The 23,361-nt window shown below is 39.9% G+C and overlaps 1 protein-coding gene and 1 non-coding gene across 2 annotated transcripts; one reads left to right on the forward strand and one right to left on the reverse strand.

Moving 5' to 3' along the window:
• The first annotated feature begins 10,227 nt into the window (after positions 1 to 10,227).
• On the forward strand, positions 10,228 to 19,525 carry LOC135473461 (aquaporin-11-like). The gene is made up of 3 exons (XM_064753312.1): positions 10,228 to 10,348; positions 15,203 to 15,868; positions 19,332 to 19,525. The coding sequence occupies exons 2-3, from the start codon at positions 15,226 to 15,228 to the stop codon at positions 19,523 to 19,525; spliced, it is 837 nt and encodes a 278-aa protein (XP_064609382.1). The 5' UTR covers positions 10,228 to 10,348; positions 15,203 to 15,225.
• Positions 19,526 to 22,326: 2,801 nt separating this feature from the next.
• Trnan-guu (transfer RNA asparagine (anticodon GUU)) lies at positions 22,327 to 22,400 on the reverse strand. The gene has a single exon. It is a non-coding gene; the product is annotated as a tRNA-Asn (tRNA).
• Positions 22,401 to 23,361: the final 961 nt, after the last annotated feature.

Genomic DNA, 23,361 nt, shown 5'->3' on the forward strand with positions numbered 1-23,361 from the left:
ACGCATTATAGAAATGCAAAAAATGTACTCCATCAGAGAAACGGTGATTACTTTTCATTATGTTATCCGCTGATTTTAAAAAATGTCTAAATGGAATGCTGTTAAACACACACAGAACATGGTGCTTACAAGTTGTCGTATTCAAGGAGACTTCCGTCGGGCACCCGCAACGTTTCTTACATACACGTACTCTTTATATAATATATACTATACTATGCACTGTATAGTATTTTATGTTCGATTTTAATTCAATACCGAGCTACTCAAAATTAGCAAAAACCTGAAATCTTCAGGTATAGGCCTAATATTTTTTTCATTTCTCGAACTTTTGTAAGAGGAGCGTCCCCCTTTCTGCAGCCTCCTCGAAGATGCCAATATGGCGTCACAGCTGTGCACATATAAGGCGTATTGGTGTATTGCTAGCACTTGGGTACTGCGGTACTGGAACTCTCCCAACGCAGATAAAGTTTCAGTCGACCATAGGAGCCTTGGGTAACACGCTTCATTTGTAAGCCTGACGTAAACCTTCTGCAAATTACCACTCTGACGTCCAGCCATAATTGTTACTACAGACTCTACTTCCTAATGCACATTCTGCTTCTATAGGGTCTGGGTTTGTGATGTTCCTAAGCGCAATGAAATAGGTAAAGTTACAAGAGGCCGTATTTCACCGGTTACGTGTGACCATTTGTCAGGTATCACACTGTCGTCGGTGCTCTGGGTTTACTCTCTGCACCATAAGCCTTTAATTATATATATGTATAGGCCTACCAGCAACCTGCGGATGGTCGTGGGTTTCCACCGGGCTCTTCTCGGTTTCCTCCCACCATAATGCTCGCCGCCGTCGTATAAGTGAAATATTCTTGAGTACGGCGTAAAACACCAATCAAATAAATAAATAAATAAATGATGCAGTGTGATTGCAACTGTTTACACATCATGGCGAATTTCTCGTTGAGATTTTATTCACCACGATGAATATACTCTTTTTCCGATTCATACGTATATGTTTGATTCTTTACCCGACGACAATAATGCACTACTGAGTATAGTATGCAGGCGCCGAGAGTCATCGTAATTAGCTGACTGACTACTATGCGCCATCACTGGGCTTCTTATGTAACCCTCAACAGATCATTTGGGAGATGGGTGTGTTCTACAACCTATAAAAGTTGTATGTATTTATGTAAACCAAGATAAAGTTTAAGCTTTAGCAAAAATCGTCATCTGAAACCAAACTACATCTTCTGCCTAGAATAACTAATGACGGGTCAGTCCAATAAAAAAAAATGAAAAACAAATCCAGATCCAACAGTTCCTAAAAACTTATCGCTGCACCAAATCACAAAAAGCAGATTTGTCATTGCTCTGTCATTTCCGGTGTAAATACAGCTCCAAAAACAAACTTCGGCATGTAATAATATGTGAGTTGTTGGGTTAGCGAGATAAATGTAAAATCGAAAGAGTGAGCTGATATAGGCATTGACACAGTATAACAGAGTGTTGGCTCGTAGCCTGTCGATGAACGTGAGGATAAGATCACCAGGTTGTCTGAGTCAGAGGCACACTTCCATGGCAACACGACGCATGATGGGAAACGCAGTCCTGAAAACCACTGATTGAACAAACAGGTGCATCCGTGGGCAAAGCGCCTAATAAATAATATTATATTCCATCTTCCGAAAATTTTAGGTGTTAATGTGATTATTAAGTTTCAAGATAAGATTTAACAGCGAAAACACAGCACAAACACCTATCGGGGGGGGGGGGGGGGGGTAATATCTCAAATAACACCTATGTTTCAGAGGCATCTGCTCCTCAATTGTAAACACAGGAAGGACCATTCAAACAAAACCATTTTGGACATAGATTTAATAACTGGTTTTAAATATTTAAGAAAAAATACTACAGCATATATACGTAGTAAAACCAATGCAGAGCAGCAACGACCATGTGATCGTTCTCGCCACAAGTTGTTACTGCAAAAACTAGTGTGTCAAGGTTATTCCATCAAATGTCTTCACTCCAAGTTTAAACTGTATTACAACGAGTATAATTCTTTTGTGGTAATTATGGACAGAGCGTGAAGAATCTCTGACGCTCTGCTTCTTGATTGTGTCAAATTCCGCTTAACCGTACATGTTGTACGCCACGTTGGATATATGAACAGTTGCAATCTAAGCCCAACTGAAATGAATATTTTGTTATCGACAACTGATATTCTAGCATGGTACACGATTTGAATACTGATTTCACTCAGTCACCTAGAGCATACCTTGCGTCTTTCCGATATCATTGAAAACTGCTGACTGCTTCTCTTTGCCTGGTTCCGTCCTATTTTCGTACTTAATATACTTTCTTAGTTCTTCTGTGTTGTGTTTTACGTCGTTTTGAGGAGTCGGTTTTGCGATTATTGACCTGGAACGTCCTTATTGCTTGACGGCTGATATACGAATGCCTGTTTCGACGCACAAATACATCACCGTGAAATCCTGCATCAAATTTTGACCTGGTCAACTATGACTTCTTGTCATAATTGTGTCTAATTCCCTTTTACCTTGGTCTTGGGACGGTATAAGCATTCTTATTTATTACGTCATGTTTTTGTCTAATTGCCTAAGCAAAACACTTCAAAGTCCTCAAAATCTTCAAGAAACCATGCAGCAACTAGTTCGATTAATCAATCAGCCAAGGTATCACTTCGTTAGTATTTTATGCAAATATGCAATAACTTGACAATTGTTGTTATTCATTTAGAGGATGCGGAGTGGTACAAGCGGTTTTAGCTGCAGACTTATGTTGTGTGGGGTGGGTATAGGGTTGCTACAACGCCGGGTGCAAGGGTTCACCCAGAGGTTACCCCAACAGGTAATCTGTCCAGTTAACAAACACGATGATCGGAAACAGTGTATAAACAAAACACTTCACCCTAATGCCCCACAGACAGATTCTGTATCCTCACCCTTGAAAACGTCATTCTGACCATCCGTCTGCCAGTGTACACTCACGTTTTGAAGTGGATAGCCAGAAAGGTCAAAGGTACGATACAATGATCAGTATACAACAAACCCGGAAACTAGCAGTGAATCGGGGATCGAATAAACAATGGCATAGGTAAACACTGCCATTAATTGCCTGTTGACACCTGACCAGGTGCGGTGTCGGTCAGCTGTTTACGCGCCATGTTGTCATAGAAACACAGTTATGAATAGGTGTCTGCCCAAGGTGTAATTTGTAATGAAAATAAGAATGTTACTTTTCGAAACTTAAACCAGATTGAAACAGGCGAACACAATGACCCACTAATTTAAAACGTTCAAGACAGAAAAAGTAAGTCAAAGGATGTGACAGATCATAACATGAAGAGAAGTCCTAAAAGCTGAGCAGCAACGAGAGTATAATACTAGTGGTTGGCAAATGGTCACACGTAACCGGTGAAATAAGGCCTCTTGTAAGGTTATCCTTACTTCGATAGTAATACACCCAGGGTGCTGCATTTGGCGTACGCATGCGTGTCAAGGATATCCACCAAACACCTTCCCACTATAGGTTTCTTAAATTTTTCAATGAGCATAATTATATTGAGAGTATGCAACTTAACAACTTCTCAATCCTCGATCTTACGCATAGATTCATCCACCATCCAGCGCTAATCCCAGCCACCTTTAATACCTATCTTGTTCCACAAAATGATGTGCACCACTACCCGAGGAAGATCTCTTAACTTAAATAGGCCACTCTATATTAGTAACATGTCGTACTATTCATTTCAAGTTTGCGCGGCCAGGAAATGGAACAGATTGTCAACACAAATCAGGAATCTCACTTCTACATCTCAAAAATAAAATAATCAAAATAAAAATCAAAAATTTAAACTAAAATCTGAACTCCTTCAACAGATGCTTATTATGTAGTGTTCACTCAGTAGCATAAATGGATCATGCACATGGATTTCGTTTTTGCTTCATATTTCTTTGAAGATAAAAAAATCTGTATTATATCATTCGCCAGTACCGTCATTAGTATTGACTAATAACAACGCTGGGATAGAGCAAGCTCTGTGGAGCTTTATTCCCGCCAATATTGTCCTATGTATCGGTATATCTCTGTGTAATATATATGGTACATTGGTGAATAATCAATCAATCAATCAATCAATCAATCAATCAATCAATCAATTCAATAGCCACGTTGGGTTTATGCACTATTGCAATCAGAGCGCAACTGAGATATATCTTTTTGATTACTGACAACTTACAAACTAGGATGATATACTGATGTGGGTACTGATTAAATATAACTATCCTTACAGAATCTGACTTGAGTCTTTCCAGCATGAAACTACTGACTACAAGCGGATACCGTTAGATATGACGAAAAAAAGTTGAAAGCGGTGTTAAACACCAGTCAAACAAACAAACAAACAAACAAAACTGTTGACTGATTCTTCTTACACCATTCCGTCCTAATTTCTTTATCCGTCCTAATTTCTTACTTTATGTATACTTTCTTAATTGTTTAGTGCGTTGTGTTGAGCGTTTTTTGTAAAATGATTTTTCTATTTCTAGGCCAGTGACGTCTGATAAATTTCAATTAACCTCACCGCATCCCCCCCCCCCTAATTCTGCTTAAGCCATGGTGCTAGGGGGCGTGTAATTTGCCGCTATTTAAGCATTTACATGAACAGTTGGAATGAACCTTAACTGAGGTAATTGACAAGAGGCCGCACTTCACCAGTTACATGTGACCATTTGCCAGTTATCACACTGTCACTGCTCTGGGTCTTACTCTCTGTGCTGTGCGTCTTAGCACGATATTTACGATGTAGGATATTTCTCGAAGTAGTCAGTATATAAAGAACTACGATGTGCTAACATTATCGACTACGCTGCATAATACGTTAGGTAGGTTAATGTATCTGTCAAAGTTTGCCCACTAATCAGGATTTAACGCGGTTAGCGAACAAAGGGCGACCACTCCTGATGGCATAAAACGCTCAAAAAGTTATCAGATGGAGCGCAACTCTCTATGGCTGTAGCCGTATTTCACCGGTTACGTGTGACCATTTGCCAGTTATCACACTGTCGTCGATGCTCTGGGTCTTACTCTCTGTGCTGTGCGTCTTAGCACGATGTTTACGATGTAGGATATTTCTCGAAGTAGTCAGTATATAATGAACTACGATGTGCTAACATTATCGACTACGCTGCATAATACGTTAGGTAGGTTAATGTATCTGTCAAAGTTTGCCCACTAAGCAGGATTTAACGCGGTTAGCGAACAAAGGGCGACCACTCCTGATGGCATACTACTCTCAAAAAGTTGTCAGATGGAGCGCAATGTGGATAGGGGTAGTATATTCATCGTGTTGAATTAGATCGTCACGTTGGATATATGAACAGTTGCAATCAGAGTTCAGCAGAGACGCATTTCGTCTAACGACAACTTATAAACTTGGATGGTGCACGGTTTGGATGCTGAATTATTTCATTCTCCTGCCACCTTCGACATTCCTTGCGTTTTTTTCGCCATCATTGAAGGTGTGGACTGCTCCTCTTTGCATGATTCATTTCCTAATTTATTACTTTTTTATATGCATTCTTAGTTCTTTAATGGTTTGTGACGAACACTGTTTTGAAAATCGGTCTTGCGATTATTGACCCTGATGGCTCATTATGATATACAAGTGTCGACGCCTAGATCAACTTTATCCTTCAGTTTACATGCGTGAGGGAAGTTTGTGTTTGGATGCAGCTCTTGGTATTAGCCTAATTACCCTGTTCGATGTATTAACGAATATGAATATAATTACAGGCTTACGGTATAGAAAGTAAAACCACAGCAGCGACGACAGTGTGATAGTTGTCAAATGATCACTCGTAACCGATGAAATACTGCCCCTTGTTAGTGTTTAATTTGTTCTAGTTGTTCGTCGACATGCTTAAATGCCCATGGGCCTCATAGTGTAGGCTCGATTGAATTCAAAATGTGTTAATCGTATTTTAGCGCTGTAATGTTTATATAATGACAACTGCTGTTCTCCATACCACCAAAATATGTAAAATCACCCGAAAATGTAATATAATTGGTAGGATTTGTAAAATCGCTTAAATTTGTAAAAAAAAACATGACCTGAATATGTTAAAAGTCTTCTTCCCCGAAAATGTAAAACACTTACAGCCTAAGATAATTGTAAAAGGTTACAAAATGGAAAACTATTTCTTGTTTTCTATCACAGGGAAGAGGCTTAAGTTGCATATATATAGCAATATAATAATTCTTTAGCGTTCTAATCAAGGTTGAAGTACAGTCACTTTGATAATGAAATGTGTAACTTATAACAGCTGTGATTTGCACTTTTCCAGAAAAGGGGAGAACCTATTAAGCACTGTATAAAGTATATGTAAATATGATAATAGCCATTTTGCTGATTTTAAACCCCTTTTTTTCATTTTATTTCAAGACTTTACCGCCACCAAATTACGGCAATGATTTTTGGTTAAATGACCTTCAAATATGTATAAAAACGCAGTTTTCGACTTTTAACTGCATTTTACAGAAAATAAAACCAGGTTCGTCTTCTGCAGTTCAGACTATGTACTTCTGCGTGGGTCATAGCGTGAAATATCGACCAAGACCAAGTTTCTACAGTTTCCTGTCGCTTTGAATATTTTTTCAAACTGTGTAGTCCACATCAGATTTCAGGCAGTTGGATAAAGGGTTCCAGAGAAGATACATTGTTAAAGGGTTCTAGAGAGGATACTTTGTTAAAGGGTTCTAGTCGTATGCGCATTTTTTTTTTGTCAGAAAGACAGCGATATATCAATGTGTATCAATAGATTTTACTGATAACATACAGCCTTTTAACTTCGCGGTCGTTTGTTGGTCAGATAGATAGATAGATAAAACTAAACTAGATATCTATATTTTGTTTGCTTGCTTTTATTGATCTTACAGGTCTTTGATAAAACCATTTATGCATGCGTTATCAGGATTGATCGATCTCAAACCCTGTTATAAATGTCACAAGAGTAACAGTGTTATAATTTGTGAATGTGAATCTCCAGAAGATAAGTCAAGGCTACAATATACAACTGCACTTTTACACCATAAGGAAGAGTTGGAGTTATAGTTATTATAGGGGCTTCCGTGGCCGTGCTGGTTAGCACGCCATCGCGCCTCAGTGACCCATGAGCCTCTCACCAATGCGGTCGATGTGAGTTCAGCTTATGCTGGCTTCCTCTCCGACCGTACGTGGGAAGGTCTGTAACCAACCTAAACGGATGGTCGTGTATTTTCCTCGGGACACTACAAGGGTTCCCCCCCTCCCACCATAATGCTGGACGCCGTCGTTTAAGTGAAATATTCTTGAGAATGGTGTAAAACGCCAACCAAATAAATAAATATAGTTATTATAGACTCTTACTTTTAGACTCTCTCGTGGGCAATTCTGAAAAGAACAAAAGGATCCATTTTCGTCGTATAACTGTTTATGGAGAAAATTCGGAGAGACTTCTCTGAAATATAAATAGTCTATGACTGACTCAGCAATCCGGACACCTTGACTCTTGTTATTTGAATGTGAGGACAACACTGCATTCTGAGAAATTCTAGATCATGGAGTGATGTTTAATTCTGCTTAAGTCATGGTGGTAAATTTATTTATTTATTAATTTATTTATTTATTTGATTGGTGTTTTACGCCGTACTCAAGAATATTTCACTTATACGACGGCGGCCAGCATTATGGTGGGAGGAAACCAGGAAGAGCCCGGGGGAAACACACGACCATCCGCAGGTTGTTGGTTGACCCATGGTGATAAAGGGTGTCTACGCTGATACCTTTCAAGCATTTACATGGTCAGTTAGAGTAAAACTCTAACCAAGGTAAGCTGAAAAGAGGCCGAGTTTCATTGGTTACGTGTGACCATTTGCCAGTTACCAGTATTTCATCGGAGATCTAGTTTTAGTCTTCATGCTTTAGTATTTAGAACTTCCGCTGTAACGGAATACTTATTTTCGAATCAGGCATGCTATATTGTATATCGACATAGCATCCCACTTGACACCGACTTTCCAGAAGTAAGCCCTTTTTCTGTGATTGTCAATATATGGCAAGAAACTGTTTTTTTGCGAAATCTATATTCCGTGTGAATGTCCCTGTAGTTACAAAGTCCAGTCCTTTGTAGTTGTCCGTGTTGCCCGTTTAAGCCGTAGAGTGTTAAAGTAAAGACAAGGGATAAAACAAAGGTAGACGGTGAAGAAGAGGTTGTCAGGAATTCACCGTATGGTTTGCATTGTGTGCACCGAGGGGTTATAGTGTATTGTTTATTACCACCATCTATGGTACATGAGAACGTCTGTGATCGAACTGCCGGTGGTCGCGGGTTCCCTTCGGGCCCTGTCCGGTCCAATGTCGTAAATAAGTGAAATACTATCGAGCACGACGTAAAATACCAATCAAATAAATAAAATCACTATCATCTAATAACTTGGTTATGGCATTAAACTGTGCTGAATACAGAAACAGGATTTCCCTCTGTATGTTAGCGTCGGATTGGCCTTCAAACGGTATGATGCAGGGGTAGCGTTACAGTTTTATGTGCTGCATGTCGTAGTGCCGCTAGGGCAGCAAGCTGCTTTTTGTCACACATTGCCAGTAAGGTATCGAGCCGATTCTTGATTTGCAGTGTCCGTACTACATCAATGTCTACTGCACCAGCTGTATGTTGCGCTACATTGCAGGTATAAGGCATATGACTGCATATTGCACCGTTGTTCGTTACGGTATCATGGTGTATGTTGTGTTGCACTGATGTCAAGTTCCTTCATAGTGTCACAATCAGCGGTACGCTGCGTGGCGATAAACCAGGATGCTGTATTCCATGTTTAACGCTGTGCGTTGGTTTACACATTAAGTTGTATTCTCCGTTACATCACCATTTCGTTACTAACCTGTATGTTACATGCACGATACCGGTATCAACTCAAGCTGTACGCTGTGTTTCGTTGGTAATATATATCTTTAGACTGAACTTCGGGTATGCCCACCTCAAATACGAGGCTGATACTGCACCACCAGTTTATTTCGGTACAACATACAGTATAGTATACGTCAGTGTGCATGCTGCCTCACCGAAATGCTATGTCGGAGACACCAGACACGGAGCTCCATCCAGTCACAGAGCTGATACAGATACTCAGAACTTGTGCCATCTCCTTATGTTGAGGACCGCCTATTCCAAAATCTTAAGCACGATCGAGCGTCTTTGGGTGAACCATGGTATCCGACTTTCCTGGCGGACACTGTATCTGTTTATTTATTTGAGTGGTGTTTTACGCAGCGCTCAAGAATATTTCTCTTATACGACGGTGGCCATCACGATGGTGGGAGGAAACCGTGCAGAGTGGACACTGTAAGAATTCGGCCACCACATTCGTAATCCACACTGAGACATGAATACAACGGTAATCTAACGCAAGAAGGTCTGCTAGCAACCTGCAATGGTCGTGGGCTCTGCCCGATTTCCTCCCGCCACAATGCTGACAGGGATTGCTTGAGTACGGCGTAAAACTCCAATCAAATAGATAAATAAATAATTCCATACACTCAAACTTCCCAACAGCCATATGCCTATACCCACGGTTTTCAGCGCACTGCCTTCGTTGCATGCATGCATGCATACAGTTACATACATTAGTCCTGAATTTCTCCAGCTTCGCTCTCGCCACGATATGGCTGAAATATTGCCGACGTGGCGTTAAGCCATACTCATTCACTCCAAATTTCGCTCCGATATTTGGAATGCGAAAACTAAATATCGGGACGAAGATGGGGGCATCTAGGGTTACGTTAATTTACACAAAAGCTCTGCTTAATACGTGCGAGTGCGTATGAACAGCTGTAGTCGCTTTCCGTGTAGTTCATCTGTGCTGGCTTGTTGCTGCAGGTTCTAGATCTGGACTCTGAACAATAATAGACAGTCGCCGAAAATAACCGGTATAGGAACACTTACCACATGCATGATATATACGAGAGATCGAGTTGCGCACGTAACGTGTCAACTGCCTGTAGCGTGCGGACCTGCCCGACTGGTTTAGAATGCTTTCTTCTATACAAGTTTGTCGGGCAGATTCTGACCACTGAATAGTTTAGTTTCCGTGTGAATAGTGCAAAGCCGTATGTTCAGCAGTGTACGGGCCTACTTTTTATCAACTTGGCTGATACGCCGGTGTCTGTATGCATGTTATCGGTCTTGTTGTTCTGAACACATGGTACCGGTACTACAGCCGACTCGGATCTGCACGTATACATAGCGGCAAATAGGCATATACAGTGTGTTCGGAGGTAAGTGTATAAGTGTTAATAACTTCTATCATACTCATCATGAACTCATCATATACACGTTCACATATAGCTTGCCTGTGTATCTGACAGTTACGCGATATTAGGTTAAATTTTATAATCTCCCCTTGAAAAACGTACTCTTGTATCAGTGCGTAAAATAACAGTTGTATTGCTTGTACGTGTACACATTAGCTGTCAATTAAGCTACCGAATGATCTGTGTGAGTTTGCTCTTCAAAGCAATTCACAATACTTTCACTTGTTAAGTAAAGAGGCCCTTGAGAGCATTCTAACACGGACGTTGAGGCGAGCAAGTTACTTGTCATTATCCCTTGTGAAAATGCATAGTACTAATCTTATGTAACGCGTATTCGTTGTGTAGACGATGGCCGATAAGTATAGTGGCTTAATTGTTGTGTGGGCAACAGCTGGTTTGCAAGTATATTATCCCTTATTCTGCATGTTAGCTGAACTCTGTGATCTTCAGGCCTCAGGCCGTGAGCCTGAATAATTGACGGTACTGGAACTTTAGCCCGTAGAGATCATCGTGGGAAGATCGAGAGTAGGCTATATACTACCATGTAACATTAAACATACAGTGGGACAAGAACACATGTACTGCTCAGTAAAAGGACGAATCCTGAACTGTACATCTATACATATCCTCTATGTGTTTATAGTACGGATTAGATGTGCCAAAGACTTGTATATAGAATGTAGGGACCTCAGTGACCATTTTGACGTGTGTACAGTTAATTGAGTATGCAGAACATGGTTAGGCTTCTACTCTTTTGCAATAAACAGTGTGACAACAACAACACATACTTCCATAAGAACGTATAGGACATGGCTAGGCTACTAGGCCTATTGTGTTATATTAGACATACAATGGGACAACACATTTCTATTGAAGAACGAATCTCGTATATACTAGCATATGGTCAACAGTCCTACAGTCCTACTGTAGTCGTACTGTATATATATATATATATATATATATATATATATATATATATATATATAATAGTAGGACTACAGTAGGACATACAGTATATATATACTATTCTGGGGGACCATATATTGGGAAACATAAGAACGTACCATCTATTGTACAGCGGTAGACCTGCATTCCACCGGCAGGTTGTTGTATACGTTAGGCGTTTTGTATGCGTGTGCAGGACTCACCGAGGCGTTCATGCAGTCATCCGTGTCCTATGTGTTGGACACGCCTATCATACTATGTGTAGGAACTGTGGTCATGCATATCCCCTAAAATTGACATTCATCTTATTTCGCCTTTTGCTCGCATGTGTTACACAAAATGCATATATTATGTAGCATTAGTTATAAAATTGTCTTATTCTGTTGTCGACAAATGTATTGATCACACGCCACAAGGTAATTGTGAAACATGGTCATATGATTGCACCAATGGATTGGCGTTCAATATAAAGCGAAGTGTCCATATGACAGACAAATGTCAACCGGTGAAACAATATCCAAAGATGTTCTGTTTCACTACCATTTAACGCCAAACCCACTAATATAACGCTTATAGACGATGTTAGTCAGTGTCATTGAGGAATGTCTCTGCCCAAGACTGTGATTATTTATTTATTTATCTATTTGATTGGTGTTTTACGCCGTCCTGAATAATATTTCACTTATACGACGGCGGCCAGCATTTTGGTGAAGACTGGGATTAAAACAACACCTTGCGTTGAATGACAAGCGTCTCAACTTCGCTCCCACGACGCACTCCCATGTGCGTGTCCCATATGTGTCTTACGCCGTATTCAAGAATATTTCACTTATACGGCGGCAGCCAGCATTATGGTGGCAGGAAATAGGGCGCACCCTGGGGGAAACTCACGACCATTCGCAGATTGCTGTGAGACTGTGCATAGGAAGCCAGCATGAGCTGGACTTGAACTCACAGCGATTGCATTGGTGAGAGGCTCCTGAGTCATTGCACCGCGCTGACACGCTAACCACCTCAGCCACGTAGGTTCCCTGACTCGGGTCTAATGAATACCCAGAAACCCACCAACTGAATCGGTAAATTTATTTATCATCAATCATGCATTTCGTCTATGCCATTAATCCATCAGTTGATTAATCATCAGCCATGCAAATGGCAATCATGCTTTAATGGCCAATTACACGGAAGACAATTAACTAATGGTCAATGCTCCAGTTCTTCAAGAATTATTGGTTAAAATTGACACAATCAATCAAACAATCAGTCAATTATTTCACTGTAACCCTCAGATGATCTTGGGTTACTGTCGATTTCCTCCGGGGCCTCCGTGGCTCAGTTGGTTAGCGCTCTAGCGCAGCGCAATGACCCAGGAGGCTCTGACCAATGCGGTCGCTGTGAGTTCAAGTCCAGCTCATGCTGGCTTCCTCTCCGGCCGTACGTGGGAAGGTCTTCCAGCTACCTGCAGATGGTCGTGGGTTTCCCCCGGGCTCTGCCCAGTTTCCGTTCACCATAATGCTGGCCTTCGTCGTATTAGTGAAATATTCTTGAGTACGGCGTAAAAAACCAATCAATAAATAAATAAATCGATTTCCTCCTGACAAATAATGCTGGCCACCGTCGGATAAGTGAAATACTCCTGAGTACGGCGTAAAACACCAATGAAATAAATAACAAAAAAATAATAATTACTTTAGTACTCGACCAATCGTGAAAACGACCGGTTTTTATTTAACAAATTATTAACCAAAAATAGTTGAAAAGACAATTTATGCGCATGGCCGGGCCATCATGTATACCACCAGTAAGTCAGTCAATTTGCCATCGCTTTAGGCATGTACATACATGTCACATATTTAAAGCTAACATTTGTACATGTTTATGATTTCCCTGAAGTATGGAACAAAACAAACAATCATATCTCTATCGCTGTACAAGCTAGAAAAGATAACATTTTATCATCATATCTACAATAACGATCAAACACTATGTAGCCATTTACGTGACCTGAATTCGCAAGCCTCTGAGCTTAACAGATGCAATAGTCCTCGTCATATAATAATACATGTAACAGAATGTTAACAACACAAAAACCTCAGGGGTAAAGGCATTTTTTTTAAAAATATTTATTACATGACTAATCAAATGGACAGTTATAGATGATACTGAGCCATATTTTACATTTATTCAATAATATGTAATTCTGCAACATGGATGGTATAAAACCAGAGAGGGGACGACAGCGTGATAGTCAGTATTACAGTCGTCACAGGTAACCTGGGAACCCTGTCCCTTGCTTATCTCAGTTAGGGTCTTATTCTAGATGTTTATGTAAACGCTTAAATAATAGCAATAATCGTCTAGTCCGACATTCATATACCACTCGTGAACCATGATGGGGCGTTCCAATGTTGGTATTACAATCCAGAGATCCCCTAGATCCATGGATGAAACAGAATAAGGTAAAAATAAATATCATATTCATTGATGTTAATTGCAATTTATTATACGCAAAACTCATATATTCTTGATTAACGATATACTACTATACAAGATTTCCGTGGTGTCTTTCAACCATCGTTGAAAACTGTTGACTGCTTCTCTTTATCTAACTCAGTCCCATAAATTCTTACGTTCTCTTAAGTGGCCGAGGTGGTTAGCCCGCGCGGCGCAATGACCCAGGAGCCTCTCACCAGTGCCGTCGCTGTGAGTTAAAGTCCAGCTCACGCTTGTTTCCTCTCTGGTCGCGCGTGGGAAGGCCTGTCAGGAACCTGCGGATGGTGGTGAGTTTCCCCCGGGTTCTACCCGGTTTCCTCCTACCATAATGCTGGCCACCGCCATATTAGTGAAATATCCTTGAGTACGGCGTAAAACACCAGTTAAATAAATAAATAATGAATAGATGTTATTATTTTATTTGTGACTGTTTTGTAAATAGGCCTTGTGATCATAGACCTTTAACGTCTGTGGTGGTTAACGATTAGTTTTATTACTATATGCCTAGATTGCCATTGTCTAAAATGGGACCTTAAAGCCATCAACATTCGTCATGTTCCTCTCGGCATCTTTATCGAGCTTGGACGGACGCACGCCCCAAAACCATAGATTGTGACTGTCGATAACAGATCAACTGAATTCTTATATTGCCTAACAGTCATATACACAATACCACTGTCGCATGTATAATTAAGTATTCACAACAGATATAGGAGATTTGGCATCTGCATTGGAGACCTTATCGTGCCAGATCAAGTCCTGCGGACGGATTTTCGACTTCCATGAGGTTTTGTGTATCGCCAACGTCTAGACGCTCATATTCATTTTTTAATAGTGATTTATGCCATGTTCTTGCAATCGCAATTTCAAATATAAACTATGTATATTTATGAACAGCTAGTGGCTTACATGTAATTTGGTTGCTTGCAAGTTCACGTTTAGTTTGATTCCTGCATGTGACTTCACGTTTGGGTGTGGTGTTTTGTCACTTCATTTATTATAAGCGTGTATCTTTCAGGTGGAAAATCTTCGAACACTGTGGTCCTTTTCACCTCATTGTATATACGACGAATAGATGAGTTCGATGGACATTTCGAGGACATAGCTATTTCTTATTTTTATTTTTGTCGGAAATGGGTTTTACGGTTATCTATATTAATTGTCATATCCCAATGTCCTTCGGACTTCATAACGAAGACAGAATAGCCTGTGGTGTGATGTCTCAATGAATGATTTCTATTTGATTCACTTTTTTGCATCCGTTTTATTTCATCTTTGTGTTTTTATTTTCGGATATAATCTATGATCGTTGTAGAACCGTTTAAGCAAATTTTTACTCAAAGTTGTATGATATTTTTTTGTTTTCTGCATATTTCACAGAGAACGATACATCTACCTCAGAGATGGTGGACTGGCGCGATGCCTGGCGATACAGCCTTGGGGGGGAACCTCCAGTTGATTACCCCCCACACTACATCGGTTCCATCTTTTTTCTCATCATTACCACCATGGTCGGCTCTTCTCTGAGGGTCATCAACAGAGCTGTGACCCCAGCCGAGCTAAGAAGACCCGTCGCTGACTTCATCTCGACCTTCCAAACCTGCGCGAGCAGTCTGGAGAATGCGCACGTCTTAAAACATTACGGGTTCCCCGGCCTCTCCGTGTACATCTTCATCCAGTGTGTCATCTTCATTGTGACTTACGGAGACTCACAAGCCTCACCCACGGGCAACTTCCAGAGGTGGTTTGAAGGGGGGCTCTCGGTGAACAACGCCCTGTTCCGGATCGCCTTGCAGATCCTGGCGGCCTACGCGTCGTACAAATACGCGTTGGCTGTGTGGGCGGTGGACTTGCTACCAGAACACAAGGTCAAACTTGAGGCCACGGAATGTATGACTGACCTGAACGTTAGCTTGCTCACAGGGTTCGGGCTGGAAACCGGCGCAACGCTTCTGGATACCTGGATGGGTATGCAAATCCTCCTCAACTCCCAGAGGCTCGACACCAGCGTCAAAGCTGCCATACAAACGATCATGATAGTGCTAGGTAAGTCTATATAGAACCTGAAGCCTTTGTATTCTGTAAGCTTCCATAAGACGATCATTGTGGTGACACTGTAGATAGGTGCATGCAGGTGTCTGCTTCAAAATTTTTGTAACATGCGCCAAACTGTCCTTATACAAGAGAATCATGATGATAGCACTAAAGCTAGGTGCACCCAAGTGTCTAATTCAAAATTCCCTCAACACGTGCCAAATGTTCCTTATATATATGAACTACCGTGACTGCCCTAGCGAGATGGAACCAGGTGTCTCCTTAAAGTATTGTTTAACGCATGTGCCAAACGTTCCTTATATAATTGAATACCTCTTACAATAGTATAGGTAGCTGCATGCAGGTGTCTCATTCAGAATTTCTGTAACAAACTTTGCTCATACAAGAGAACCGTTATGATGGCACTAGGTACAGTGTAGGTGCAAGCAGATGACTCCTTAAAAACTTTTGTAACAAATGTGCCAAACTTTCCTTATAAAAGAGAAAGCATTATCATAGTACTATAGGTATTAAAATGAAGATCTAATGTCTTCAAGCACCAAGATTCCCTTGTCATTGAACCTTTATAATAGTGTTTGCTTGGTTTAAATGTGTCCTTTAAACAAGTATGCCGAAGCTGTCAAACAAATTATGATGATAGTGCAAGAAAAGGGCAAAGGTGTCCCCCTTCAACATGCCCTGATCTAAGCGCCAAGGTTTCCTTATGATTTTTACCATTCAGATTGTACCTGGTTCCGGGATTATGAATCGATCTTAGACTTCAAAATTTCAGATCACTTTAAAATTATTATTTCTTACACAACAAGGTCAAATATTGCTTGACAACGTAAATTTCGGGTAAATTATTGTAAAATTTATTTCAAATAAAATAACAGACAGGAGCATTTCAAATTTAATGATATGATATTTTGACTTAAGTATAAGAAAACTTCGTGACCCTACAGCCTGGATTCATATATGTAACCACATTAAAAGTGCCATTCCAGTCAGTTTTATGGGTGGAAGAAAATGGAGTGAAGCGATGGCCTTAAGCAAATAATCATGATAACTGTTACACGATTTTCCACGCACGATACCCTGGTTTACGCCTACAGCTGAAAAGGGGAGTCTGAAGTTCTAACTCTTTAATCGCTGAATGTCAAATTATTCCTACCTGTACCATTTTTAGGCTTTAGAAAGTAAAATTGTGTCCACCCCATCCGTTTCATCTTAAGACAAACATGACCAAATTTCAGTTTTCAGTACCTAAGACTGAACATTGTGAAGCGGTCTTAAATTTTGACTTAAGTCAGAAATGGTTTGTGGAATCGACCCCTTGTGCTGAAGTAGCAATGCACATTACCAGAATAGCATAGCGTAGCTGCAACATTAATCAATTTTCAACAATTATTAAGTTCGGTAGTCTCCTCACAAGTAAATTATATTTATATATACTACTTTCTTGGACTGATTCCTCTCCGGCCGTACGTGGGAAGGTCTGCCACCAACCTGCGGATGGTCGTGGGTTTTCCCCGGGCTCTGCCCGGTTTCCTCCCACCATTATGCTGGCCGCCGTCGTATAAGTGAAATATTCTTGAGTACGGCGTAAAACACCAATCAAATAAATAAATAAATAAATTCTTGGACTGAAGGTGTCGTGCTAAAGGATTAATGTCCAGATTAGCTACGCTTGTATATATCGTTAAACTGAGTGTAAAAAAAATTGAAAAAGTACATTAATCTGAGTAATATGGCATTAAAGTCACTAGATAATGAGGCTAGGTTTATGCATTTTTCCGCCGACATTCGGTAGTTTTCGCCGAATGACGTCAGATAAGTCCAACCTGTACGAGATGTGAGAGCGTCGCCATTTAGTTCAGCCATAAAATTGATAACTGACAAACTGACAATCAAATTTCTCCACGAAATAGTTTTCTGTATTGCATACGGTTGTAAAAACATGTGGTCAAAACACCCTGGAGTTAGTTTTTTTCAAGTTTCCAGACGGTTTTGCCCTCAACAAAGCGTCGATTCACAGTACAAGACAGAAGAGTTTTATACCCACCAAACACAGCCGTATCTGCTCTCTCCATTTTCCAGCAGAAAGCTACGCGCGGAATACAGATGAACTCGAAAGATTTGGCTACTATGTGCCGGCGCAGTAATCGACTAAAACCTGAAGCTATACCCACCGTAGTCACCCCGGTGACAGACACAACCAGGACGTCTATACTGACGCAATTTCCTTGAAACTCGATGTTGACATATGCACGATAATTGGCCTTCCTCTGAGGCTTTTCTCTCAGCCTCGCTGACTCCTATAGAACAACAGACTTTCAAATTCCGTCGGAATCTTTAGGCAATTTCCACAGCAACACCTGCACACAGTGTTTTTAAAGTACTGTTAAAAAAACTGAACTGAAAGCTGATAGCAAATGTCTTTACACTAACGCGACTTAAGTAACTGAATCTGGACACTAATCTTTTAAACATTTATTGATCATGGCCACCATAGCAAAAGCCTTATAACAGTATAGCTATAGGTTTTTGAAGTGCCTTATTCAACATTTACAAATGTATCTCAACTGCCAAAGTAATAATTTAAATATATCTTCTGTCGCTTACATTTAGGTATTTGGCGATGTTAAAACTCAGGTCATGGGTATAAGAAAAGGCTTGTTAAGAAATGATGTGCGGAAGAAGGGACATAACTCTAATTGACAAACTCTTCCCAAAGTATACTCCGTGTAATTGAATTATTCACGATTCACATATTTATGCCGCGTGCATTAAACCTATAGTCTCGGGCACCAGTAGTTATCTTGGACAGCCCAACCGATAAATATAAGAAGTAGTTAGTGTTATGGAAGATATCGCTCAGTTATACCTTATATTACCCACATTTTGCGCTTGGGAACGCTCTCCGTTCATTCAGTAACGTCAGTGGTGCACAGTTGTAAATACTTGCATGTGTACATGCAGACTATGATTGCAGGCTTTAACATACTACATAAACATCTCATAGACATAGGAAATCTAGTTTACTTTAAGACAAAATAAGAATTTCATATCATAGGAAATAAATAAATGTTTGCGTGTTTTAATACGTCGACGGTTTTCAAATGTCATCTGCATGACACTGGAGGTAAAATAGAGACAGGGTTCTGGTGCTCAATATGAAAGCAGAGAAAGAGTCTCTGAATATTGAAGTCAACTTATATATAATCAATACCTCGACGTAACTAAGTAGCCAATTTCATGATTGAACAGCAGAAAGAAATGCCCAGGCTTATACATGCACAGTAGAGAGCAAGAGGAAATCAACCGTGTACATTCACAAAATAACAAAGACAATATTTCTCGGAGTCTTCTTGTTTTGTTTTACACAAAACTTATCTGTGATCATAGATCTGATACTCTGCATGCAATAGTAATACACTTCTGATGTTGTTTTGTCCCTGCTCTTTTGTTGTAGGTTTGCAATTGACGGGAATGTATTTCAACCCGTCGATGGCGTCCGCTAACACATTCGGCTGTAAAGGCACGGACGTGTGGGAGCACGTGGTCGTCTACTGGGTGGGACCGTTTGTGGGCTGTCTACTCGCCAGTATTGCTAACCGTACTTATCATCTGTCCCGCGCTGAAATCTCCGAGAAAAAGACACAGTAGATTTTAAAATATATATATATATATATATATATATATATATATATTATATATATATATATATATATATATATACTTTTAGATGTATATCCCATTTCGTACAATGATTCCATGAGTAAAAGAACACTGCCATAAATATGATGTGTAGCAAGTGGTAAACGGACTTGACGGCCTGATTGAAGTACTGTTCCAGAAAACTGTTGTAGGCTCGTTGATTGTTGGTATACCATCATCAGCAAACCTCCACGAACCAAGTATTAAGAGAGGAGGTACAGAGAAAATTATACCATCACTAGATATACGTCTAACATCATTTTGGAAAAATCCCCAATGCTGACGGAAAAATTTTATTTTATTTATTTATTTGATTGGTGTTTTACGCCGTACTCAAGAATATTTCACTTATACGACGGCGGCCAGCATTATGGTGGGAGGAAACCGGGCAGAGCCCGGGGGAAAACGGAAAAAATGCATAATCGGATATTGCACAGAATACAAGATAGCAAATATGCCCGAATTTTTTTTTAAGGAAATGTCTATATATCACACATACGTTTCATGAATCCTTTAAATTGTTTTTCCATGATATAGTTGGCTTTGTGAAGTGGGATTATGGGCCCTCTTTCACAAAACACCTAATGTCAATTTTTTGTAATTTTTTTTTTCATACAATATGTGTGTATTTTATAGCGACGTGATTTACAAAATAATTTACGAAATGATTTACAAAGTTTTGTGAAAGCGGCCATTGTATATTCGGCCATAATGCATGTACATAGATGTATTACAATCGGGTTGGGCCTAAGCTTGTAGTAGTGAGCCTCCGTGGCCGAGGGAGTTAGCACGTCAGTGCGGCGCAATGACCCAAGAGCCTCCCACCAATGCAGTTACCGCGAGTGCAAGTCCAGCTCCTGCTGGCTTCCTCTCCGGCCGTACGTGGGAAGGTTTCCCGCAACCTGCGGATGGTCGTGTGATTCCCCGCGGGCTCTGCCCGGTTTCCTCCCTCCATAATGCTAGCCGCTGTCGTATAAGTGAAATATTCTTGAGTACGGCGTAAAACGCCAATCCAATAAATAAATAAGTCTGTAGGTAAGCCTCATACAAATGATTACATTATGGTATAGTGTCCTACATTTAATGCTCAACATGATTGCACAGCATAGTCCAGTCCTCTGTTTGACAAATCTGAACGTTGGCTACACATGCTGTCACCTTTAAGCATCCACATACGTGTATACATAGTATAGTTTTCACAACGCGTTCATACCAGATTCCATCCACATATAAAGGGCTGTAAGGTCAAGTTGTAGGCGAATCAGTTCATGCTGTGTGTTTTGGCTGTTGCGTGAAATCAGTATATGAGCTTTGAAAGCATTTACCACAGCCATATATTTGGGGGTTTTTTTTATTTGATTGGTGTTTTACGCCGTATACTCACGAATATTTCACTTTATGTGACGGTGGTGAACATGGTGTAAAACACCAATCAAACACCAATTAAATTTCAAGTTAAGGTGATACCCACTGTAGAGTGCTACCTTTCTTTAAGCCAGCTACATTTGGAAACATGTTGATTTTCAACGATTCAATCATGATCAAGAAAATGTTAGCAATTTCGCATAGTGTTTCCCTTCTCACATTCCCGAAACCTCTATATACACGTATTTACTGTTACCATGTTGTGTTAACCCAATAAAGAAGTTTTCCACAAATCTGTACAGGCTTACCTGTGTATTGAGTATGTATAATATTTGTACCAATATAACCTGTACATAGAACCGTACTGGAGTAAATCTATGTACTTACTGTACAGCTCTCGTATAGTTCATTTAAGGGGTTCGTGAAGTTGTACACTCAAAAAAGTAATCTCTTAATTTTATCAGAATGTCTGTTGTCTGAGTGATGCTAGAATATATTCTGTTATTTATAACATAATATTCTGTTATAGTCAACATAATATCCTGTTAGTCTAATAGAATCTTAATGTTGAATTAATAAAATATGGGTGTTAGAATAATCTGACGCAACAGCAGAATACATTCTAGCATCACTGAGGCAACAGACTTTCTGTTAAAATTAACAGATTAATTTTTGAATGTATAAGTGAAAAGCACATATAGGACACTCCAGTCAAATAAATAAACTTGATAAATAAGAAATGCAGGCAAACTATATTTTATCGATATAAACTTACGAATGTATATATAGCAAATATATTTACCCTCTGATGTTTGGATACTTTATGTACGGTGTTAATCTTCATGACAAACTTCATGCGCCACTGTATAATTTTTGTTGTGAAAATCCGAAGATATATGTCGGAAATTAAACGTGTCCACTACACATATTTGTGGACGAGGTCGTTTGTATGTCGAGATATCAAACAGTTGAAAAATTTGTTTATTTTTCCTGACACATATTGTATACCCAATAACATATACATATATACACACTGATAGTATTATATATCAAATGGACTTTGAACTTACAACATTTCCATGTTGCACATGTACCTTGATCTTTTATAATTTAAATTATTATATGCCTTTTGATTCAATTTCCCCCAAAATAAATTAAAATTAAAACACAAACTTATCCTTCACTGGCGCCTAAATACTGTTACTTATAACCCTCCTGTAGACCCTATAATGACAAATGGAACGCGTTACCACGTTTGGTGTACCATGTACAAATATACACAAAAGTTGTCTTCATTTCAGTTCAACATTAGTATCACAAAATATATGAGAATATGAGTATGAATATGAGACATAAAAAGAGTTGTACAAAAAAAAAGAAGCTACCGTCCCCGGGTGGGCTCGAACCACCAACCTTTCGGTTAACAGCCGAACGCGCTAACCGATTGCGCCACGGAGACAGCCATGCTACCGCCTGCCTTTCTAAGCTAGTTATAGGAGGTTCACAGCTTATACAAAAGTGGGTTCAGTTTCTCTAATTTACTATCATCGATGTTCATCAATGGCGCGCTTGCTTATGTTTAATTTAAACACCAATGATATTTCCGTGTGATACAAAAGAAATCAACGCAATGTACGTCGAATGGCAGCCGTCCGTGAAGTGACCTTTCACCCTTATATGTTGTACGCTGTAGACCCTACAGAATGCCCTACGCATTTTGTTCGTAAGGTGTTGGCCTACTGTCAGCGTAAAGAACAAGTTCCCAACATTCTTCTGCTAGTTTGAAACCAAAACAATGATGATATATCCCAAAAGGGCTTTGGCATGTATTAACTAATGTTGATTGGCCTTAAAATCCGATCGATGTCCAGCCCACGGACAGGCTTCCCTGTACACCTTTAGCTGTAGGCCTACCGCACGCTGCGCTGTGACCATTGGCAGGGGCTGTCATAGTCCAAGTACACACATATAAGATATATACTTGTACCGGTAACAGAAGACAGCCCAGAGTCTTATATCCGCATCCCGCTCCAAACGTCCCCAAGCCATAGGGTTTAACTTTATTTACTTTTATTTCATTGGTGTTTTACCGCGCACCCAAGAATATTTCACTTATACGACGGTGGAACAGTGTTAACCTGTGGGAAAGACATGCAATGATCCTACTAACTTAGTCTAAACATATTTTCGCAGCGGTGATTAGATATATAATAGAAACTAAAATATTTATTCTTTAGCTACCCGAAGATGAAAAGATTAAAATAGGCCTACTATTTCGCTTTCTGATATCACACTTCTTTGTTTTTGTTTTCTTTTATATTAACCTATAACCAAGGCTCTGGTACATGTAGTCCTTTGCCCACAACTCACCGTTTACGTTTGTATCTTTTGTTATAGTATTATTTGGTTTACGCCTGTAA

This window comes from Liolophura sinensis, chromosome 8 (assembly GCF_032854445.1).
Source record: "Liolophura sinensis isolate JHLJ2023 chromosome 8, CUHK_Ljap_v2, whole genome shotgun sequence".
In the NCBI taxonomy this organism is placed as follows: Eukaryota; Metazoa; Mollusca; class Polyplacophora; order Chitonida; family Chitonidae; genus Liolophura; species Liolophura sinensis.

What these genes read in the sequence shown, in the direction of transcription:
- LOC135473461 (XM_064753312.1), top strand. Translation starts at nt 15,226, where the DNA reads ATGGTGGACTGGCGCGATGCCTGGCGATACAGCCTTGGGGGGGAACCT. An exon ending in AACGATCATGATAGTGCTAG is followed by an intron (nt 15,869 to 19,331) that starts GTAAGTCTATAT and finishes CTTTTGTTGTAG; the next exon opens with GTTTGCAATTGACGGGAATG.